Source organism: Mustela nigripes, chromosome 10 (genome assembly GCF_022355385.1).
Source record: "Mustela nigripes isolate SB6536 chromosome 10, MUSNIG.SB6536, whole genome shotgun sequence".
NCBI classification, from domain to species: domain Eukaryota; kingdom Metazoa; phylum Chordata; class Mammalia; order Carnivora; family Mustelidae; genus Mustela; species Mustela nigripes.
In genome coordinates this window covers 58516565-58537234 of record NC_081566.1, presented here as the reverse complement: position 1 = coordinate 58537234, position 20670 = coordinate 58516565, and the positions used below count along the sequence as shown (strand labels likewise).

The window sequence follows — 20670 nt, the reverse complement described above, 5'->3', positions numbered from 1 at the left end:
TAATATTTTATTTATTTGACAGAGAGAGATCACAAGTAGGCAGAGAGGGAGAAGCAGGCTCCCTGCTGAGCAGAGAGCCCGCTGGGGGCTCGATCCCCGGACCCCGAGATCATGACCTGAGCTGAAGGCAGAGGCTTAACCCACTGAGCCACCCAGGCGCCCCCTGGTGTCGGTTTGAACCTGGGAGCGCGCCTGTCTAAGCGCCTGTGAAAGGCGCGCAGAATGCAGGATCCCCGCCTGCCCCGCAAGGAACAAGCGATGGTTGGAGACTCAGGGATGCACGCAGAGACGGTGAGTAGCCTCACGTCACTGGATCCCAATGAACAGAAGCCTCCGAAGAAAGGAAAAAAAGGAAGCAAGCAAGGAAATGAGGGAGTGGAGTGGGGGGAGGGAGGGGGAGGAGGAGAGGGGAGGGGGGGGGGGGAGGAGGCGGGGCGGGGAGAAGGAGGAGTGAGGAGGGAAGGGGTCGCAATTGGAAGGGAGGAGGGAGAGGGAGAGGGTTGTGGTCATCAAAGTGTGGAACCTGTACAATTTGCATCAGAGTCCCCCGAGGTGCCTTGTCACAGGACAGATGCTTTGAAGTGGGACTTCAGAACTGGAGCTGTCGGGGGGGGGGGGGGGGACGTCCCCATGGGCTCTGCCGGTGGTCGGTCCCCACGCTCGGCCCCCCGCACCTGCCACTCCGTCTCCAGCTACCAACTGCACCGGACAACGTCGTGTTCTGAATGGTGGGCGCAGAAGCTAGGTGACGCCTTGAGCCGGTGAAATTACATTCTTTCTGTGAAATTACATTCACAGGAAAGCATGGTCTTCAGAGTGAGGCAGATTCCAACTCGACTCCCATTTCCACTTTTTCCCAGCCACGAGATTTTAGGCACATGACTTGAACCCACCAAGCGTCAGTTGTCTCATCTGTAAAATCCTCAAGAGACTGTTGACCGTGATCGCCAGGCAGGACCCGCCTCTGCCTCACAGCTCTCTTTCATTTGCTGGCTTGGAAGCCTCGACATCTTAGAAGGATTCTTTTTTTTTTTTTTTTTTTTTTAATTTATTGGTCTTTCTGGGGTATCTGATGTATCTCCAGTGTATTACAACTGAACCATTAATCTTGTCGCTTCATCAACATTAACTGGTTCATTTTCAGGACACTGCTGAGGAATCAGCTGTTTCTGCAAAGGCTCAAGGGAAAGACCTTTTGAAAAATGTGCAAGTTCCTTTTGTATATCTACGAAAGCTTTATTCACTCTGGTAACTTTTTCATTATTCACAATGTTTATCTTCTTAAGGTTAGTGGTAACTGGCTTTGCTTTGTTTTTAGACTTAAAGTTTTTGTGGCTGGCTATATGAAATACATTCCCGGACTTCTGCCCTCTTAGTTTGTTCTTAGCCATTGTCTTCAATATCCTCATGCAACAACTCACACTCCGGGTGACGCCATGTAGACCCACAGGATCTTCCGGAAGTTCTCTCAGAAGGATTCTTCAAGGGCTAACCCTAGTCAGACCTCAGCCTAGGATTTCACCTGTTTGATCTTACGCGTTGCTCAGAACATTCTGCTGACACCATGGCCTCCAAGCCTTCCCAGACGCATTTCTATCAGAAATACACACACACACACACACACACACACACACACACACCTCTACACCCTCTTTCGTTCCTGTAGGCTCATGTGCATCCTTTAACATCCTGCTCAAGCATTACCTCTACTTTAAAATTTTTCCCAGACCCTACACCCCTGTCCCACCTCAATTATACCCACTGCTTAGGACTGCTTGAAGAACCTGAACCTGAATGAGCTCCCCAAGTCTGATCCACCACATTGTGATGATTAATTTTCTGCTGTCTCTCCCCATGGGATGATGGATTCCCCAAGGAGAAATACTTCCTGATCTCTGTCACCTCAGCACTTAATATCATGCCTAGTATGCAGGAGAACTCTATGATCTGTTGGGGTTCTATACTCCATATGTAAAATATGAAATTATAAAACTGATTTTTTAAAGTGTTACAACTTACTACTCACACCATTGTTTTCAAAAGCCAGTTTAAGTCAGGGGGAAAAATAATCACACTAGGTCAGTGTGTTAGGGTTTTAAAAAATCAGAACCACTGGGCACCTGGGTGGCTCAGTGGGTTAAGCCGCTGCCTTCGGCTCAGGTCATGATCTCAGGGTCCTGGGATCGAGTCCCGCATCGGGCTCTCTGCTCGGCAGGGAGCCTGCTTCCCTCTCTTTCTCTCTCTGCCTGCCTCTCTGTCTACTGTGATCTCTCTCTGTCAAATAAATAAATAAAAAATCTTTAAAATAAAAAAATCAGAACCACAATTGCTCAGCTTGATCCCTCTACCTTATTCATTAAATCTGGCTCTGAGTTACAGAATCCACCGGATAAAAGGAAGATTTTCCACCATCGAAAATATTAACAAGACTATCTCTGACCCTGAAGGCAATTCCAGCCAATGCAGTAAACACTGATCAAGTATAAAACACTAAGTGAGGATCTGTAATTCGGAAGATTTGTAATTTGTAATTTGGAGGAAAGAATCCTTCCAAAATCATAGATGGAAACTCCCAAGGTTCCCAAGCCGACCAGGAGGTGGGCTGATGGGCTCTTCCCCAGACCATCTCCTGGCATCAGCCTTTTTATCAGATTCTGATACAAGCAGCAAGAGCCACATTCCTGTACCTGGGCACGACCCAAGCTTACCTTGCTGTCCAAATCCAAACTGCCTCCCTTATGAATCACTGCCCATGACTTTGTCCTGCCATTTCCTCTGCCTGAGCTTACCTTTTCCATTCAAACCATTAGTAGTCACTTTCAAAATTCTACTCAAATAATAGCTACCATTTCCTGAGTGGATCTATATGCCAAGCACCCTATTAGAGGTTTTATGTACAAGCTCTCAATTTAAATCCCAACAACACTATGATACAGGTACTATAGGTACACAAGTCACTTAGTAAGTGACGGAGCCAGGGTCACGTGGCTCAGTTGGTTAAGTGTCTGCCTTCGGCTCAGGTCATGATCTCGGGGTCCTGGGATTGAGTCCTGCATCGGGCTCCCTGCTCTTTGGGGAATCTGCTTCTCCCTCTCCTTCTGCCTCTCCCCCTACTTGTGCTCTCTCGCTCTTGTCCTGTCTCTCAAATAAATAAATAAAATATTTTTTTAAAAAAATAAGATGTGACTCCACACCCCGTGCTCTGAGCCACAGAGGCACACAAACCTTCAGGAGCTCATTAAATAGTCACATACTACCCTGTGGATGAGGAAACCAAGGCTCAAATGGATGAATTCCAAATTATTGAAGCCACTCCAGCACTCCAAGCCACTCCAGCTTGGCCACCTCAGCTGTCAGCTGGCCGCCATCTTGCCAACACAGACATAACCGTGGCCAGCCAGGAGGAGGGCAGAGCTGAGATAAGAGGTGGCTGGAGTTACAATCAAGCCTCACTAACGGATTTGTGGTCTTTGCAGTCGCAGGAGGCATGAGATTGCAACTTTCACTTTAGTGTGACTTCTCTTTTTTTTTTAAGATTTTTTTTTTTTATTAATTTGACAGAGAGTTAAAAAGACAAGTCATGGGGTGCCTGGGTGTCTCAGTGGGTTAAAGCCTCTGCCTTCAGCTGAGGTCATGATCCCAGGGTCCTGGGATTGAACCCCCCATTGGGCTCTCTGCTCAGTAGGGAGTCTGCTTCTTCTTGTCTCTCTCTCTGCCTGCTTCTCTGCCTACTTGTGATCTCTTTTTAACTGCTGTTTGCAACCCAAGCAGTCCAATCGCATAAAAAATGAACCATACAGGTGAGACCATAAAGTACTGTGGTTGACTTTTTAAAGACTCACATGCCAAAAGTTATTCATCCAAATGAGAACGATTCCTTTCAAAAGAGTCATCTCAGGGGAAAAGAAGTTGCCAGTAAATAGGCAACCAGAGGGAAGGAGACTGACGTATCTACAAATTGCAAGTATGTGTAATTACAGTATTAACCAAGCACAGAACAGTACTTTGGAATGAGCGACGTACATCAATCTGCAAGCACAGTTGCTTCACATCATAGAAAGAAGTAGCTCAAGGGACAGGAAGGGAAAGTATTTGCTCCTAGACCCATTCACACTCCAAGCTGTCCCTCTCTCCCTTAGCACACGGGCAGCCCATTCTGGACATTCGTGAGTAATCCGCTTCCTACCCAGGAACTAACAGCCTTGAAACCAGCAGATAAAATCCCAACTCTCAGCAAAATGAGGTCCCAAATCCGCAGACAAGCAATATACCAGAGTGTACCTTTGGCCTCAGATTTTCCCATTCCCCACCGTGACTGGGCTGAGCCGCACCAGACCCTCTCCTGGGACCAGTTCAGCAGTTCAGCTAAGGCAGCACATTTCCATGCCCAGTTCCTGACCCATGCCCGGCACTGCCGCCCAGACTGTGACACCAGTGGAAGTGAGTCACAGGACCATGCTTACTCACCACAAGCCATGAAATGGTGAGGGGGGGTTGCCCCCAAAATTCTCCCTTTAGAGCTTTGCTATTTCTCCTCCTGTGAACAGATCGATATTTGTGATCATTATGCAACCATGGAAAGATCACATCAGCACCAAGAAGAATTACCTGGGTTTAAGAAAAAAATAGGGGGGTGCCTGGGGTGGCTCAGTTGGTTAAGCATCTGACTCTTGATTTTGGCTCAGGTCATGATCTCGGGATTGTGGGATCGAGCCCCACACCAGGCTCCGCACTCAGCATGGAGTCTGCTAAAGATTCTCTCTCTCTCCCTCTCCTTTTGCTCCTCTCCCCCCACATGCTTGCTCTCTCTCTCTCTCTCTCACACTCTCTCTAAATGAATGAAATGTCTTTAAAAAAGAAGGAGAAAGGAGAAGGAAGAGGAGGGGAAGGAGGTGGGGGAGGAGGAGGAAGAAGAGGGAGGTAGGAACTTCCAAAATAAAGACCTTTAGAATTCAAATCTGAGCGTCTTTGCCTCAAGCTGATCTGTGACCTCCACCAACGGAGCTGAAGAGTTGAGAGGAAAGTTCTGTTTGACCCTGTTGAGTTTGGACCAACCACACTGTTGACCCCTTTTCCCCTGCACTTGAGAGTGAACACCCGGATTAACACTCTGGGCTTCCAGCTCATAGAACACACGCAAAGCTGTAGAGAGACGCTGAGTCCAAACTGGCATTCGGAGAAATCGGAAAAGCAATGAAAACCGTGGCTGGAATTTCTTTAAAGGGCACCAAGGGACTCGGGCACCAAGTGTGCCTTTCCCCACGCCCTTTCTAGTCTCACAGAGCACAGATGCGCTCCACAGGTCGTGCCCCATGCTCCCCATCTGCCCAAACACGCTCACTCAAAGCTCAGCCTGCGCTGGCGGCCACCCCCCTTCCTGCTTCCCTTTCTCGAACGCCCTCTTTTCCCTCCAGGACCTCCCCACCCTTGCCAGGGAGCTCATGACTCAGTTCCACTCCCTTCCCATGATAGGATTCCACGCGTCATGAACAAAAGGAGCAACCCATCCAGAAGCCTGCTTCCTTCTAGAAGCAGGGGGAAAGGAAAGCTTCTGAAGGTGAATGTGTAGGGGTTGTTTTGTTCTGTTTTGGTTTTGGTCTTTATCTCATTTTGCTCACCAAATATAGACTGAAATGTATGGAAGGAGGCTGAGATCTGAAGTCAGATGACCTGGATTGTCTTGGTCACTGTACGTGACTTCGGGACAATTTACCTAAACTTCCTCGCCTCAGTCTCTTTATCTATAAAATAAGGTAACAGTAATGCCTTCATCACAAGGATGTGGTGATGATTAAATGAGAAAATATGCTTTGTCATAAAACATAACAAGAAAACTATGAACTGTTCCATGAAAATGATTCTCGATCTTGCTGGCTTTAATTCTTTACATTGGCTTGGATATTATATATGCGCCGTTCTCAATTGTTACAGAAGGTTTGAGAAGATACTAAGAGATTATAAAATGGCCTCTTTTCCAAATTGTCCACTTTGCATGAAATAGATTTTTTTTTTTGGTTATTTGCTTTTTTAATGGAAAATCAGTTGACATAGAGTGTTATATTACTCTCAGGTATATAATGTACTGATTTGACAATTCTGTGTTACTCAGTGCTCACCACAATAATGTAGTCACCATCTGCCAAGTTGGTCACTTTTGACAATCTTGGCTAGAATATTGAAGATTAGTTACCTTTGCCTATGTAATGAGTCACCTGCTTCTACCAACCTGTTCTGGAAAACTCCATAAAGTGGAATACAGAATCTTTTGACCATTAATTCTCAGTCTGAATTTTTAATTCTCAGACTCAAGCTCCACATAAAGTTTCCAAATCTTAGCTATCCATAGCACAAAAGGTATGTCTGATCGGATCCCCTTTTAAAGAGACTCCCATTTATTTTGCATTGTAGAAATCAAGAGTCCCGCATCCCTGAGTTTCTAATGAACAGCAGGCAAAGGCATCAGACGCAGGTTATAAGAGGGCTAGATTCGAAGGAACAGGAGTAGAAGAACCAGGACCAAAGGAAAAAGTCACTAGAGTACTTACACGAAAATACCCAAATCTATTCCTTCTAAAATAGATGAAAAAAAAACTGTGAGCATATGTGGATCCAGTGCTCTCCAGTGAAAAAGACTCCAGAGTAATCCCTTCAGATTCCACGTGGGAAGGGGTCAGGGCGAATACATCAGAGACTGGGTAAAAGGGGACCTTGAGAAAGGGAGTCACAAAGTGATGTGCAAGCTAATGGATGGTGGCACTTAGGAGCTCCTTGAATTTTGAGCTTCCCATGTGGGACACAGATAACTATGCACCAGGTAGAAGAAGAACCCACCAGCTCCTGTAGCTCCCACTCACGAAAGGAAGGCAGCAGTGGGTATCTTTTCCCACCCCCAACCCCTGAATTGGAGGAGCATCACCTTTTAAGGGAGATCTGACTTTTACCTTGGTTCCCAACTGCCTATCTGCGAGCTCATCCCTGGACTGAGGGAAGAGGATGGATGAGAAAGATGAGCAGAGGCAGCTGGGAAGAGGGTTGTTGTTTTTTTTTTAAGACTTATTTATTTATTTATTCATGAGAGACAAAGAGACAAAGGGGCAGAGGCAGAGGGAGAAGCGGTCTCCACGGGACTCGATCCCAGGACCCTGGAATCATGACCTGAGCAGAAGCCAGACACGTAACCGACTGAGCCACCCAGGTGCCCTGGGAAGAAATTTTTCATAAGACTATTGAATTGTTCTCTTTGCCAGATTCCACACCGGGCAGATAATCAGCAACAAATTTAATTTCCCCTGCTCTTTTCTAATGAAGATATGCCATCTTTTGTAGAACATACAAGTTTTGTGGATTTGGTGTTTTTTTTTAGATTTTATTTATTTATTTGGCAGAGAGATAGCACAAGAGGCAGAGCGGCAGGCAGAGGGAGAAGGTGAAATGGGCTCTCTGCCGAGCAAGGAGCCCGACGCTGGGCTCTATCCCAAGACTTTGAGCACATGACCTGAGCCAAAGGCAGCCGCCCAACTGACTGAGCCACCCAGGCGCCCCTAGAACATACAAGTTTAAATAGGTGGGTTGTCTGGAGAGTTCACAAATTCTGCATAACTCCAGGATTTCCTTATGTGAGAGTCTTCCCATAGACTATCCACACCATCATCAACAACTATAGCTAAAAAGGAAATAACAAAACCTGGACTCCACTCCCAAACAGGCATTCAGCTCTGCCCAAGGTGGTAAGAGACTAAGCTCAAATTATAAGACTTAAACTTGACAATGAAGCCCAAATAAGCATTAACACCCTAAGACATTTTTCATTGCTCCCTCGAGATCCGCTGCTTTTTGCTGAACCCAAAGCTCATCCACGTGTGGCTGGCAAAGAAAATACCTTCAAAGGCAGAGAAAGCTGAAGAGGGCTGTCCGTGGGACAATAGGCTCAGCCATGGAAACTCCACACTCCAGATTGAATTTCAGAAGCAGGACAGTCAGGCACCACCAAACCAAGCCCAGCGTCATGGCGATGGCTTCTACCTCTCTAATCTGGCTCCATCTCTGAGTCAAGAGAAAACCTGGAAATGTTAGCATCACCAAACATGAAGGCATTTCCAAGAGACCCAGGATGCCATCCTCAAACAAGAGCATTTCCCTTTTCCCTTAATATCTACCCACCTTCAAAGAGTGATCACATTAAATCTCTCAAGAAGAACCTGACAGGATGTTGAGATGCTCCAGAGGGAAGTCCAGTAGATTTTCTCCCAAATAGGGAAACTTAGCTCTTCAGAGCATACTTTAAGAATCCTAGATCTACATAAGCCTTTAATTGCAGACATTGACATTAGGAAATAAAATATACAGAGACTGCACCAATCTTGACAGAAATGTCAGCCAGCCAGCAATTCATTCAGTAAATATTCAATTAAACCAAACATCGACATATAAAACACCCATGTAACAAGCAAAATGAGGAATAGAACATAGTTAACAGACTCTGCCTTCAAAAACAAAGTCAACAGGTGCCTGTGTGGCTCAGTAGGTTAAGTGGCTGCCTTTGGCTCAGGTCATGATCCCAGGGTCCTGGGAGAGGGCTCCTGCTCAGCGGGGAGTCGGCTTGTCCCTATGCCTCTGCCCCACCCCCTGACCACCGCTCAAGCTCTCTCTTGCTCTGTCAAAAATAAATAAATAAAACCTTAAAAAGGAGACCACTCTTCTTTCCTTTCTGAGTCTCCTGGGCAATCTGTCTGTGTCTATACTTTCTATGTCTTCAATAAACTCTGCTCTCGCTCCCTCTCAGCTTGTGTTTGATTTGTAACCTGTGGGAAGCCATGGACTCTCTTGGCTAGTCCTGTGGAATCCCACTCTGGGTGCTGGGACCCAGCCAGCCTGCATCAAAAAATGTGGACTGCAGGGGCGCCTGGGTGGCTCAGTCAGTTAAGCATCCGACTCTTGATTTCAGCTCAGGTCATGATCTCAGGGTGATGAGAAGGAGCCCTGCATCGGGCTTTGTGCTCAGTGGGGAGTCTGCTTGAGAATCTCTCTCTCCTTCTCCCTCTCCCCCTCCCCCTAACATCCTGTCTCTCTCAAAATAAAATCAAAATCTTAAAAAAAAAAAAAAAAGGTGGACTACAATACTACTCCAATTACAGGCTAGGAACGACTGCTGTCCTACACCAGACCATTGTTCTGGCCAGCAGAGGGAAGAGTGCAGAAATTATGAGAATGCATTTAGACATGTCCATAACAATTTCACAGTCACCTATGTCTGTTGAGCCTAATAATAAAAATTAGGTGTCCTGGGCGCCTGGGTGGCTCAGTGGGTTAAGCCGCTGCCTTCGGCTCAGGTCATGATCTCAGGGTCCTGGGATGGAGTCCCACATCGGGCTCTCTGCTCAGCGGGGAGCCTGCTTCCCTCTCTCTCTCTCTGCCTGCCTCTCCATCTACTTGTGATTTCTCTCTGGCAAATAAATAAATAAAATCTTTTAAAAAAAAATTAGGTGTCCTATCTCTTAAAAAAAAAAAAAAAACTTCAAAAAAAGAAAGAAAGAAAGAAACCTAAGTCAAGACACATACAGAAAAACAAAAACAGATCAAATCCGAATTACCATAATATAAAGCAGAAAACAGGGGTACCTGGGTGGCTCAGTCGGTTGAGTGTCCGCTGTCAACTCAGGTCATGATCCCTGGTCCTGGGACTGAGCCCCGCATTGGATTCCTTGCTCAGTGGGGAGCCTGCTTTTCCCTTTTGCTCTGCCCCTCCCGCCTGTTTGTGTGTTCTCTCTCTCTCTAATAAACAAACAAACAGGTAGGAAACACCACCTCCCTGAGAAGGATACATATAAAGTGCCGTACTCGTGTGAGTTCGGAGAAGGCTGAAATTATTACGGGTGGACGGGGTCATGGAAAGCTTCACAGGGAAAAGAGTATCTCAGATGACCTTTGAAGGATGGGTAAGATTTCAACCTGAAAGATGGAAGAAAAGTGCATCCAGCTGGAAAGATTGGCCTAACCAATGGATCTGAGGAGGCGAACACAGAAAACAAGACATTTTTCAGTCTGGTTGGAAAAATAGGCTGCAAGGCATATAACAAAGGCTGGGGAAGGGTTGGAAAAATGAGCTATAACTCTTTCATAGATGGGCTTCAATAAGAATTTGGAATTTATATTGTAAATAATGAAAAGACACTAACAGTTTCTGAGCTCAGGAGAGGCACAGTGAGACTTCAGAAGGTAGATTAGAGGAAAATGTAACCAGAGGCAAGAAGACCAGTCAGGATAGCAATATGATGGTGGAGGTGAAAAACAAAGATCTGGGATTTCAGAGAGGAGATGAAGAGGAAGGGGTTCCTAAATGTTAGGGTCGACGGGATTTGGTCATTGGTGGTCATATGGGACATGGACATCAATGGCCATCCTGCAGTGTGCATTCTGGGTGTCTGAGAAGACAGTCCTATTATCAACAGAAACAGAACTTAGGGGTGACAAAGTGCATACCAAATGCGTATGTTCGGTTGTCAGCTGGCAATGTGGGGCTGGTGCCAGGAAGACATGAAGGAGAAAACCTAAAGGTCTCGTGCTGTCCCGCTACTTGGTCTCCCTGTGAATTTGCCATGGTTGACACCTTTCCCCTTGAAATTATCCTCTTGGGTTTCCAGACAATACTCTTTCCTTGTTTTCCTCCTTCCTCTATGCCGACTCCGACCTAGGTTCCAAGAGCTCCTCTGCTGCTACTTGTCCCACAAGCATTTCCACGGAGCTCCAGCCTCCGTCCTTTTCTCACTCTACATTCTGTCCCGGAAAGGTTTGTCTGCCCGTTGCTTATCTCCCCCTCCATGCAGAAGACTCCTGAAGAAGGCAGGGGTCGGGGAGCACAGACTCTGAAATCAGCCCAGGCTCCGACCCCAACTCCTTGTTGGACGAGTCACGTGTCCTGATCATCCTCATGCATAACATGTGGTGAGAGTGTTGTGAAAAGGATCTAAGGTGAGGATTAAAAAAGAATCTAGCACATTCTGTAGTACCAGGCCGGATTCTATATTATCTGTATTCAGAAAACACAGAATACAGATCATGCACAATCTGACACAGATAATTACCATTTGCTGGGGACTTATTATTCAGTCGAGTCCTCAGTAAATGGTAATGATTATTAACCAAATTTGTAACTCAAAATCTAGTCTCTCTCCTGATAGCCAGGTCCAAATAGTCAGTTGTCCGATGGGAAGGAGCCCCAGAAGTCCCAAAGCGAACCCACCGTTTTCTCACCTCCCACAACCCTTGGTTACATTCATCCAGTCATCCAGATTAGAAGCCTAATGGGACATGTCCCATCTCTCTCCCGCCCACATCTATTTCTTATCAAATCCTGTAAGACAGTGATTCAAAAAGGCATAGAAGACCCATTATTATCTCACCCCCACTCCCCTGTGCAAGCTCACTTCCTACCACTCCCTCTCCTGCCCCGTAGGCTTACACGTTCTGCCCCCCTGTCATACTCACAATGACCAAGTAATCTAATATTTACCCATTTCTTTCCTCTGCTTGGAGCGTCCTTCTTCCAAATGGCCATGCCCAATTTGGATAATTCCTACTTGCCTTTTAACACTCAGCTTGTGTCACTCCCCTGGGAAGCCTTCCCTGGCTCCATAGCACGGTACAATGCCTTTCTCTCTGCTTCTATAACAAAGTGTGCACTCCTGTTGAGCTACTTGCCACATCAAGATTTTGACTTGCTTTTCTCTCTTCTCTAGTAAATTGTAAGGAGCTTATGGGCAAAAACCGTTATCTTATTCGTTGCTTGACTCCCTCCTTCCGGATCTAGCACAGCACATAGCACATAGAAGGTCCTTAAATGATTTCTTATATAAGTGAACAGCTGAGTAATCCAACAAAGCAAGATAATCCTAGATGCTTCATGCCCCCCGCTTTCTGTCCACATAGTTAATCATAAAATTCACATAGCTTGCCTTCAGTTCAAAAGTTTTTCTGGTTTAGTCCATGCCTCTGTAACAATAACCAATTGTTTTCTATCCTATTATCCAAGATACATATTTTTTAAAGATAATGGATGGTTTTTATTTCCTTCTTGGTGATTTTCTGCATTTTCCAGATGTTGTTGTTTTCTCGGTCTATACCAAATCAGTCACCTGACAAAAATTAGGAAATGTAAAGGAAAACCTGAAAGAAGTTTAAGTCTGCAAGTATTTTTAGACTCCCTCTAACCCCAACAGTTGAGTACTGCGGTGCCTAAAGACCAGCATTCAGAATACCAAACTGCCATTGTCTCGGGTGTTGGGGCGGGGGAGCCATATAGTAAATTCCAGGTGACAAGATATTAAAAGGGAAAAAAAAAACACAGAATATTTTTAAGCACATCCTCCTAATTCAAAGACGGCAGGTCCTACTAATAAGGGGATGAAAATAAAGCCATTTCCCAGTTTTCACAGTGAACCTACAAGACCAGTGTTAGATGTCCATCTGCAGCCTCTGTCTACAGAGGCTCTCGTGGTTTTTCTGCAGCCTCATAGGGTCAACGTCTCTACCCTTTCATTGCCCTTGCCTTGACCTTCAGGAATAGCCTGCTGGAAAGCATTTTATCCTGCCATCACCTTCCTGGGTTCCTGCCCCCTGAACTACCCCCTGACTTACCCCCCAACAGACACCTGGACTCTGGGCCTGAGCAGTCTCCCCCAGCGTCTGAATGGACAGCCCCTCTGTATGCTGGGCTTCCTCTAGCACTCTGGAGCTGACATTGTACTCCAGAGTTCTAGACTTTTTGATGGAAAGTTCTCTTCCAGGTTGAGAGAAAGAATCGCAGAAAAGGAAAACCCTCAAGAACTAGACGCTCAAAGATCCGTGACTTAGACAATGCTGCCACCCTCTGGCAAAAAGTAAAAGTACTCCTGGTACCAATTGGAGGGATCCAATTGGTCATCTCATGTGGCTTTGGAATGGGCAGCAGCTGCATTGTTAGGACCATTACTGCTAGTGCTCCAACAATAAATTTTTGATATTTATAATATAATCACAATTACAGCAGGCTTATGAGTCAGAGCTGCAGCAGAAAGTGAGGTTCTGGGAATGCTGAGCAGGAAGTCAGTTCAGACTTTAAAAAAGAGACTAAAGGGGGAGAAATGTTGGACAAAGGACCCTGATGAGAAAAATAGACGGAGAAAAAGGCCGGTAACCCCGGCAGACTTCCACACACCGCACACTGACTGAACGAAGCACATTCACATAAGGAATTTAATTTAATCCCTACTAAAACTCAGCAAGACTAGCATTTTTGTGCCCATTATTAGGGCAGGTAAAGGCCAAGAAAGCTACAGATTTGCGAAAGCTCACAGGTCCAACAGGGCAGGGCTGGTTTGAACTCCGTTCTGTCTGTTCCATTCCCAAAGTCCCTTCTGATTACATCAGACCAAAACCACCTGTTCTCACTGCTCAAATTGTTCAGGGCAGACACTGAGTCCACAAGAGTGTTTTCTGTTTTAATCACAGTCACCTGCTGGGGTGTTAAGTGAAGTCAATGTTTTGGTTTAAAGGTTAAATGTCCAACAAAGGAATGCACAGTCTGGGAAATCTGGTGCCACGGACTCTGCATATCCAGAAGGGATCTTCCCCCGACCCCTCTTTTCTGCCTCATTTCTCTCTCCTCTATAAAATCATCTGCCTCACTACAGATAAAATAACAGTTTAAAGCTCTGCTATCCAGTTCAACGGTCACTAGCCACATGTGGTGAATGAGCATTTGAAATGTGACCAGTCTAAATCGACATGTATTGGAGAGGTAAAATAGACACCAGATTCCTAAGACTTCATACAAAAATAAAAATATTTCTTACCGAAGATCTTTATATTGATTACATGGTAACATGGTAATATTTTTGATTAGGTTAAATAGTTGTTGTTAAAATTAATTTCACCTGTTTCTTTTTATTTTTTTGATAAAGCTACTAGAAAATTTTTAAATTACCTCTTTGGAAAGCCTGACATTTCTATTGGCTAGCAATCCTTTAAAGACATGCAAACACACTTTTGTAAATAAAGACATTTCATACATTAATTAGTACAAGATAAGGGCATGAAACCAAAATCTATTTCTTCCTCAGCTGATAGACAGCAAACTGCCACCTGATGTTCAACTAAGACAGCTATAATTATTAACCACATCGTGCAGAAACTAATGAAGCCTGATTTTTTCTGATTGTGTGTCTTACGGGTGACTGACTTGTTCACTAATTATCCCAAAGTTTTCATCCTGCAGATTACATTAATAACAGTGTAATTTGGATATTAGAAGCACATGGCCTATCGGGCTCAACGGAGAACTTCATGTTGCTTACATTAAGGGAAGTAGGATCTCTTAACTGCTCCACTCAGAGCTTTGCTCCTAAGGCTGTGGAATTTTCCCATCCCCTACTGCGTTCAAAACCGTTAAAAGTGGAGGGAAATCTCAACCTGAGCAAGACCAGTCATACCTTAAGGTTAAACCGACTCCGCTTCTGAGGTTCCTTCCAGGCCAACTAATGCTTCTTGGCAGGTTTTTCTTTCTTTCTTTCTTCTTTTTTTTAAGTTTATTTATTTATTTATTTATTTATTTATTTATTTGACAGAGATCACAAGTAGGCAGAGAGGCAGGCAGAGAGAGAGAGAAGGGGAAGCAGGCTCCCTGCTGAGCAGAGAGCCTGATGCGGGGCTCCATCCCAGGACCCTGGGATCATGACCTGAGCCGAAGGCAGAGGCTTTAACCCACTGAGCCACCCAGGTGCCCCTTGGCAGGTTTTTCTTATCTTATCAAAAACAATGCTGGGAAAATGGCCTTAGAGAAATCTAAAAGCCAATGAACTCTTAAAAATAAGACATATTCGCAATTCCTAAGAATTTATAGGACCAGTTTAGTTAATGACTTCCCAGGGTGATAAACCACTCACTGGTCCAAACCACTATTAGTTACCTCCTCTGCAGGGCCAAGCGAACAACAGTCACTTAGGACTAGAACACATGAGCAAGGGTAAGAGCCAACAGGAATGCCCCCTGCTTGCCCAAGAATTTTGACAAGGCTCCTCTCGCCTTCAAGCCAGGCTCTATGTCCATTGTGATGCTGAGTTTCTAGAGAGGAGGAGGCTGGACTAATTGATTTCTCAAGTTCACCTTCAAAACCAGATTCTAATCCTCCACTCTCCACAGAAAGGAACACACCCAACCAGTTAAACTGAAATTTTAAAAAATAACCTTGGCCTGAGATCTCCTAGGAGCCCATATGAACAGTGTGCAATGCAAACTCAACAGAGATCTTCTGCCAGCTCGCCTCAATTTTCTCTGCTATGTGTGATATTTTCCGTGGATGAGACCAGAGATGTTGGTTGTAAATGATAGTCAGATGTTTAAACAATTTTGTTGCTGAAACATGATAATTTCCAGAAGCCCCTTTTCCATACATGGTATCTTTTGGTGAGACCCACCACAAAGAAAATGAGTTGTACAAGAAGAATGGCAGAAGATCTGGAAATTAACCAGGAAACTGGACCATAGCATGCCTCAAACAAAACAAAAAATCATTAATAGGAAACAGGCCAGTTTTTAAGGGTCATGGAAAGAATATACACTGGGTTCTCAGCAACTGGCTAGGTTTCAAAGTCAGTAACCTCCAACTTGTCAGGGAGGATTGTGGTTAATGCTGCGAAAGACATGTGTTGAAAGGTTTCTAGTTGCCCTTAAATTCCTGAATTTCTACTCAGGATATCATACCACACATGTGCAAAACAGAAAAGTCTGGTAGATTTTAAATGGATCCTCCTGTAAGTAAGCCCAATATATAAAATCTTAACTTGTAAAATCAATGCATTAGGAGGTAATCAAATATAAAAAATATATAAACTTCAAACTATTTTTAAGTAAAACTTTCTCATTCAGTTATTGGGTTGAATCACACAAAATTGCCAAATTTTGACTGTTTTGACCAAATAAAGCTAAAATCCTGGCAGTCTCATGTGGGTCAATGTTTACATTTCATTAACACATAGGTGCTAGAAAAATTAAAGAAAGAACTAGGAATCCCTACTAATTTCAAAGTAACAAATAGAAATTTTTTTAAAGTAGTTCCTAAATAACAATCCAAAGTCAACAGGAAAACATTTTGTTCAACATTTTCAATTTCGGTCTACATAATTTTTCAGTAACATACCTACAGCCTCTTTTAATCTGAGTATTACAGGATGTAGCTGGTGATCACTAAGAACCTTAGAAATGAATTTGGCAATGTCTAAAATAATAGTAATGAATTCCACACTTACATATTTTCACATTTATGTACTTCCATATTTCAAACTATCTTTGACATTAGTCTATTAAGCCACATCCCTGAATCCTTTGTGGAAATGAAGCAAAGATGGAAGAGAGAGACAGAGAGCAAGGAAAGATGGTCTATTCTGATGAACAGAATTTACACAACCAATGAGGATTGCTTTCAAAGTCCCCTCGTGGGGAGCTGTGTGTCTACTTCTAAGTGGCTCGGCCACGTTGCTCAGAATGTGTATTGAATTAGTCCTGAAACTGCCTTCAGAACTACCTAAGAAAACCAGTGCCCTACTTAATAATCCTATTTCTCCTTCTCCCTCTTAAATTTCAAACTAGGGCCAACCACTATTAACCTGCTTATTTCACGAACTTAGATCCAAATGCTTTGGGGTTATTTGCTAAATACATACATCATTTTTCCAAACCCATAGAGCGCACAACACAGGAGTGAACCCTAACGTAAATCACGGACTCTGGATGCTGACGCCACGTCATGTCGATACAGATTTATCAGCTCTAACCAATGTACCACATTGGTGAGGAACGTTGCTGATGGGGGAGGCTAGGCATGGGTGAAGGCAGGGGCACATGGGGAATCTATCCACCTGAATTTTGCTACGAACCGAAAGCTGCTCTTAAAAAATAAAATCTTCGTTTTAAAAAATTGCATAGGGGCACCTGGTTGGCTCAGTGGGTTAAAGCCTCTGCTTTCGGCTCGGGTCATGATCCCAGGGATCGAGCCCCATATCGGGGTCTCTGCTCAGCAAGGGAGCCTGCTTCCTCCTCTCTCTCTGCCTGCCTCTCTGCCTACTTGGGATCTCTGTCAAATAAATAAATAAAATCTTTTTTTTTTTAATTGCATAAAAATAAAATTAAACACCGCTCTTGGGAAAGGGCTGCTTGTCTACATTGAGGATATCCGGGAATGCCCGGCACACGCTCTCCCCTTTCCCTCTGGGTCCCCCTATGCCCCTCCTCTCCATCATCAGTGCCCTCCACCCTCGGAGAAGAAAAACCAGGTGTGCGATCTATAAACCAAGGCCGCGAGGAACGAGCCGCTGGGGAGGGTCCCTGGGGTGGCGGGTCCTGGGGGTGGCCAGCCCAGTCCCACAGTGGCTTCGGTACATCCCTTCACCTTCCGCGCGCACGGACGCGTCCGAAGGTTGCGCAGCGTGGCCGGGGTCGCCAGGGGGCGCTCTCCCCGAGACGGGAACCGCCCCGCGCGCGCCGGGAACAGGCAGGCGTCTCGCGGGCGACGGAGGAACACGCGGGGAACGCGCTGTGCTCGCGGAAAAGCGGGGAGGGGAGAAGAGGGCGCAGCGCCCACGTTTCCAGTTTCCTCAAACGGTTACAATGACCCGTAAGTTACAGGTATTTCTCAGGCCAACGTCGAGGCGAGTGATGTCCGCTTTAAGGCTGACTAACGGGAGGAAGGACCTCAAGGATCAAGGCTACGCGGCAGCGCTCCCCTCACGGACCCACAGCGGCGATGGAGCCCATCGCCTCCCCTTGTCGGAAGGGCGGGAAGGACTTGGGGGCTGAAGCCCGGGCTCCGAGGCGTGGGGCTCAGCGCGGTCCCCGGTAAGCAGTCCGCCCCCGCAAAGATGCCTCGGCCGCAGGGGCGGTACGACGTCCCCGAAGCAACCCGCCCGCCCAGCAGCCACCGTGACGTCCTCCCGGGAGCTTACCGGCGCGCCTCCGCGTCCCTTTTATAGACGCGCCGAAAGGCCGTCCAATGAGCTCAGCGCTCTCTGACGCGCTCTCCGTGCTCCGCCAATCAGGCGCTGCTATGTAGAGCCCGAAGTTGAGTGGTCAGACTCCCGGGGGGCGGGGTTGGGGAAAAGCAGGGGCGGGACTCAGGTGCGAAGGCTCTTCTCCCGCCGGGTGGAACGGGTCTGAGGGCGGAACGCCCGGGCTTCCAGGCAGGGGAGGGGCCCGCGGTCAGGGCTTCGTGTGGGGCGCCGGGAGCGTTCTCAGGGGGATCCAGGCACGTGAGAGCCCCTGGACGGGTGCTGGGGTGTGGGAAGGGCCGGAGCCCGCTCCCGGCTGAGATCGCACACTGAGCATTGAAGTAGCTGCTGCTGGAGGCGCCGGGGTCACCGCCGCTAGGGCTTGCTCCCGAGCCAGGGCAACAGAACAACCCAGTAATTAATTATTATAATAATAACAGTTGTCCCTGAGAGGGGACAGTTGCTGCAGGCCAAATGAAAGTCTGTAATCGTGCGGACTCCGGGAAGGTTTGGGCGCGCAGGCGAAGGAAGGCTCTGCTGAGTTGAAGGAGAACGTGCTTGTTGGTTTTTCAGGGGGAGAAAACCTCGTCAGCACAAAAGTCAGTGCAGTGGAGGGGTCGGTGTCCTGCAGACCCGTGAGGCTTCCTAAAAGGAACCTGGGTTTCAGGAAGAAAGGCTGGAGAGAACAAAGGGGAAAGAGGAGGGAAATATTTGGAAAGTCTGGAAGAAGAAAGGCACAGCTGAGTCAGTGGGAAAGAAAGAGAAAGAAATGAAAATTCTCGAAGCTTCTGTTCTGTGCGTAAAAGGACTGTTTTCTGGCCCACCCTCAGGGTACATGGAAAATTTAAAAAGTGATAATAATAAAAATGAAAAGCTGCTTCCTTCTGGAATAGGTTGAGGCTGTTTTACATTAGTACTGTCCCTAAGAATCCAGGACGCATGTTTGTCAGGCTTAGGGTTGGCTGGACTCGGGTCCAGGCCCAGCTGGGTAGACAAAGGACACGAAGATGCCTGAATGCTTGGGAAGGAATTCTCATCCATCAACACTCAGAGGGTAAGATACTGTCCTCCAGAAGCTTCAGCAGAACAATCTCAGAATATGGTCAGTCCTTTATCAGAATTATGTTAGATTCACTTCAGTTTCTTTGGTCAAATGCACCTGACACGTGGCATTGTGCTTTGCAGACGTCCTTTCTCTGAAAGCAATTGTTCCGAGAGGAATACAGTGATGGATTTTCAAAAGCCCTACACGTGTGACACCGTTGTACGTTGCAAATCACTGTGCTCCCCCACTCCCTTCTCCTCTGACAGTGTGTCTGGCTGGACGTCCTGTTCTCCCAGAGGCTTTGCATCCGTTTCACCAAAGTCACATCCCATGGCTCACATCATTATGCAGTTCTTTCTTCTTCTCCCAGTTTGTTTCTGATTTCCACAGAGGCTGTTGTAATTCTGAGCTCACTATATATAGAATTACTTTTCCAGGAATGTTGCTAGTGAAAGGAAAGGTCTCTCATTTCCATTATGGAGCTATACCAATGTCTTACCTTCCCAGTCTGTCTTATGAAACTAGTGTTACTATAACTTTTCACTTCCTCGAGCAGCTCCGCCCAGTTACTTCTGCATTTGCTCCCTAAGACTTTCTCTTGTTTGATTGTGAATGTTTAGAGGCTCAGAGCTCTCTTCATTAGGAGTCTAGCACCTGTTCTTCCTACAGCTCTGAAACTGGATAGCGGAGCGAAGAGTGCTGAAAACAGCACTCTTCCTTTCCCCTTTTCATACAGCTGACCCATGTTACTGATGTTTTAGTCATTCTGTTAGTAGATGTTCAAGCCGCTCGAGGGTACGAGCAAGCCTTAACCTCTAGACCTCAGTTCTGTTGGCCTGAAGATCTCAGTATCATTCTGCTGCATGGACAGGTTGGTGTGTGCTCTTCTTTGATATTATGTTGTATCCTTCTAAATGGTTCTTGGGCTGCTAAGTCTTTGGAAGGAAAGAATAGAATAGGAATTACCTTCCCTAACTCCTGCTCTTCTGTCCTTTTTTAAAATGTCAAATATTTTGGACCTCCTCACTTAATCCTAAATCAGTATAGTCTGAGCGTTTGGAAAAGAGGTATCAGAGAAGAACAAAAAGATGAGTGGAAAAAGTTGAAGTGAAGGCCTTCTCTCAAAAGTACCTGATCAGGGGACACAGCTGTGTAGGACAGACTACTCTAGAAACAATAGGGTACCAGAGGAAACACCGAAGTTCACAGGCAGATCTGCACTCTGTGTCCCAAACAGAACGCAGGTGCAAGGGAGACCCTGCACGCTGGGGGTCATGGGCACAAGCTCCTGGATTTCGATCCCACCTCTGGCACCTACTCTCTGGGCAACACCAAGCAAATTACTCAGCCTGAGTTTCCTTGTCTGTAAAAGGAGCTAAAATGGGACCAACTTCATAGGGTTGTTGTGAAGATTAAATGGGTCAATAAAGGGTACATGGGTGGCTCAGTCATTAAGCGTCTGCCTTTGGCTCAGGCCATGATCCCAGGGTTCTGGGATCGAGCCCATCATCAGCCTCCCTGCTCAGTGAGAAGCCTGCTTCTCCCTTTCCCACGCCCCCCCCCCCCGCTTGTGTTCCCTCTCTTGCTGTGTCTCTGTCAAATAAATAAATA

General features: G+C 46.1%; 2 protein-coding genes across 7 annotated transcripts in view; both read right to left on the bottom strand.

Moving 5' to 3' along the window:
- RXRG (retinoid X receptor gamma) overlaps positions 1-20670 on the bottom strand; it is a 213567-nt gene that overhangs the window by 167028 nt on the left and 25869 nt on the right. Inside the window, exon 1 of one of the 6 annotated variants that reach the window (XM_059413403.1) lies at positions 17973-17987. The exons of 4 other annotated variants lie outside the window; for them this stretch is intronic. The gene's annotated coding sequence lies outside the window, so the exon portion shown is untranslated. Of the gene's footprint in view, positions 1-4467; positions 4541-17972; positions 17988-20670 lie in introns of those variants that run through there. One more of the 6 variants, XM_059413401.1, reaches the window with a different exon arrangement.
- Positions 1009-1395, bottom strand: LOC132026211 (ribosomal biogenesis factor-like). The gene has a single exon (XM_059414118.1). It carries the CDS (start codon positions 1389-1391, stop codon positions 1089-1091), a length of 303 nt encoding a protein of 100 aa, XP_059270101.1. The 5' UTR covers positions 1392-1395; the 3' UTR covers positions 1009-1088.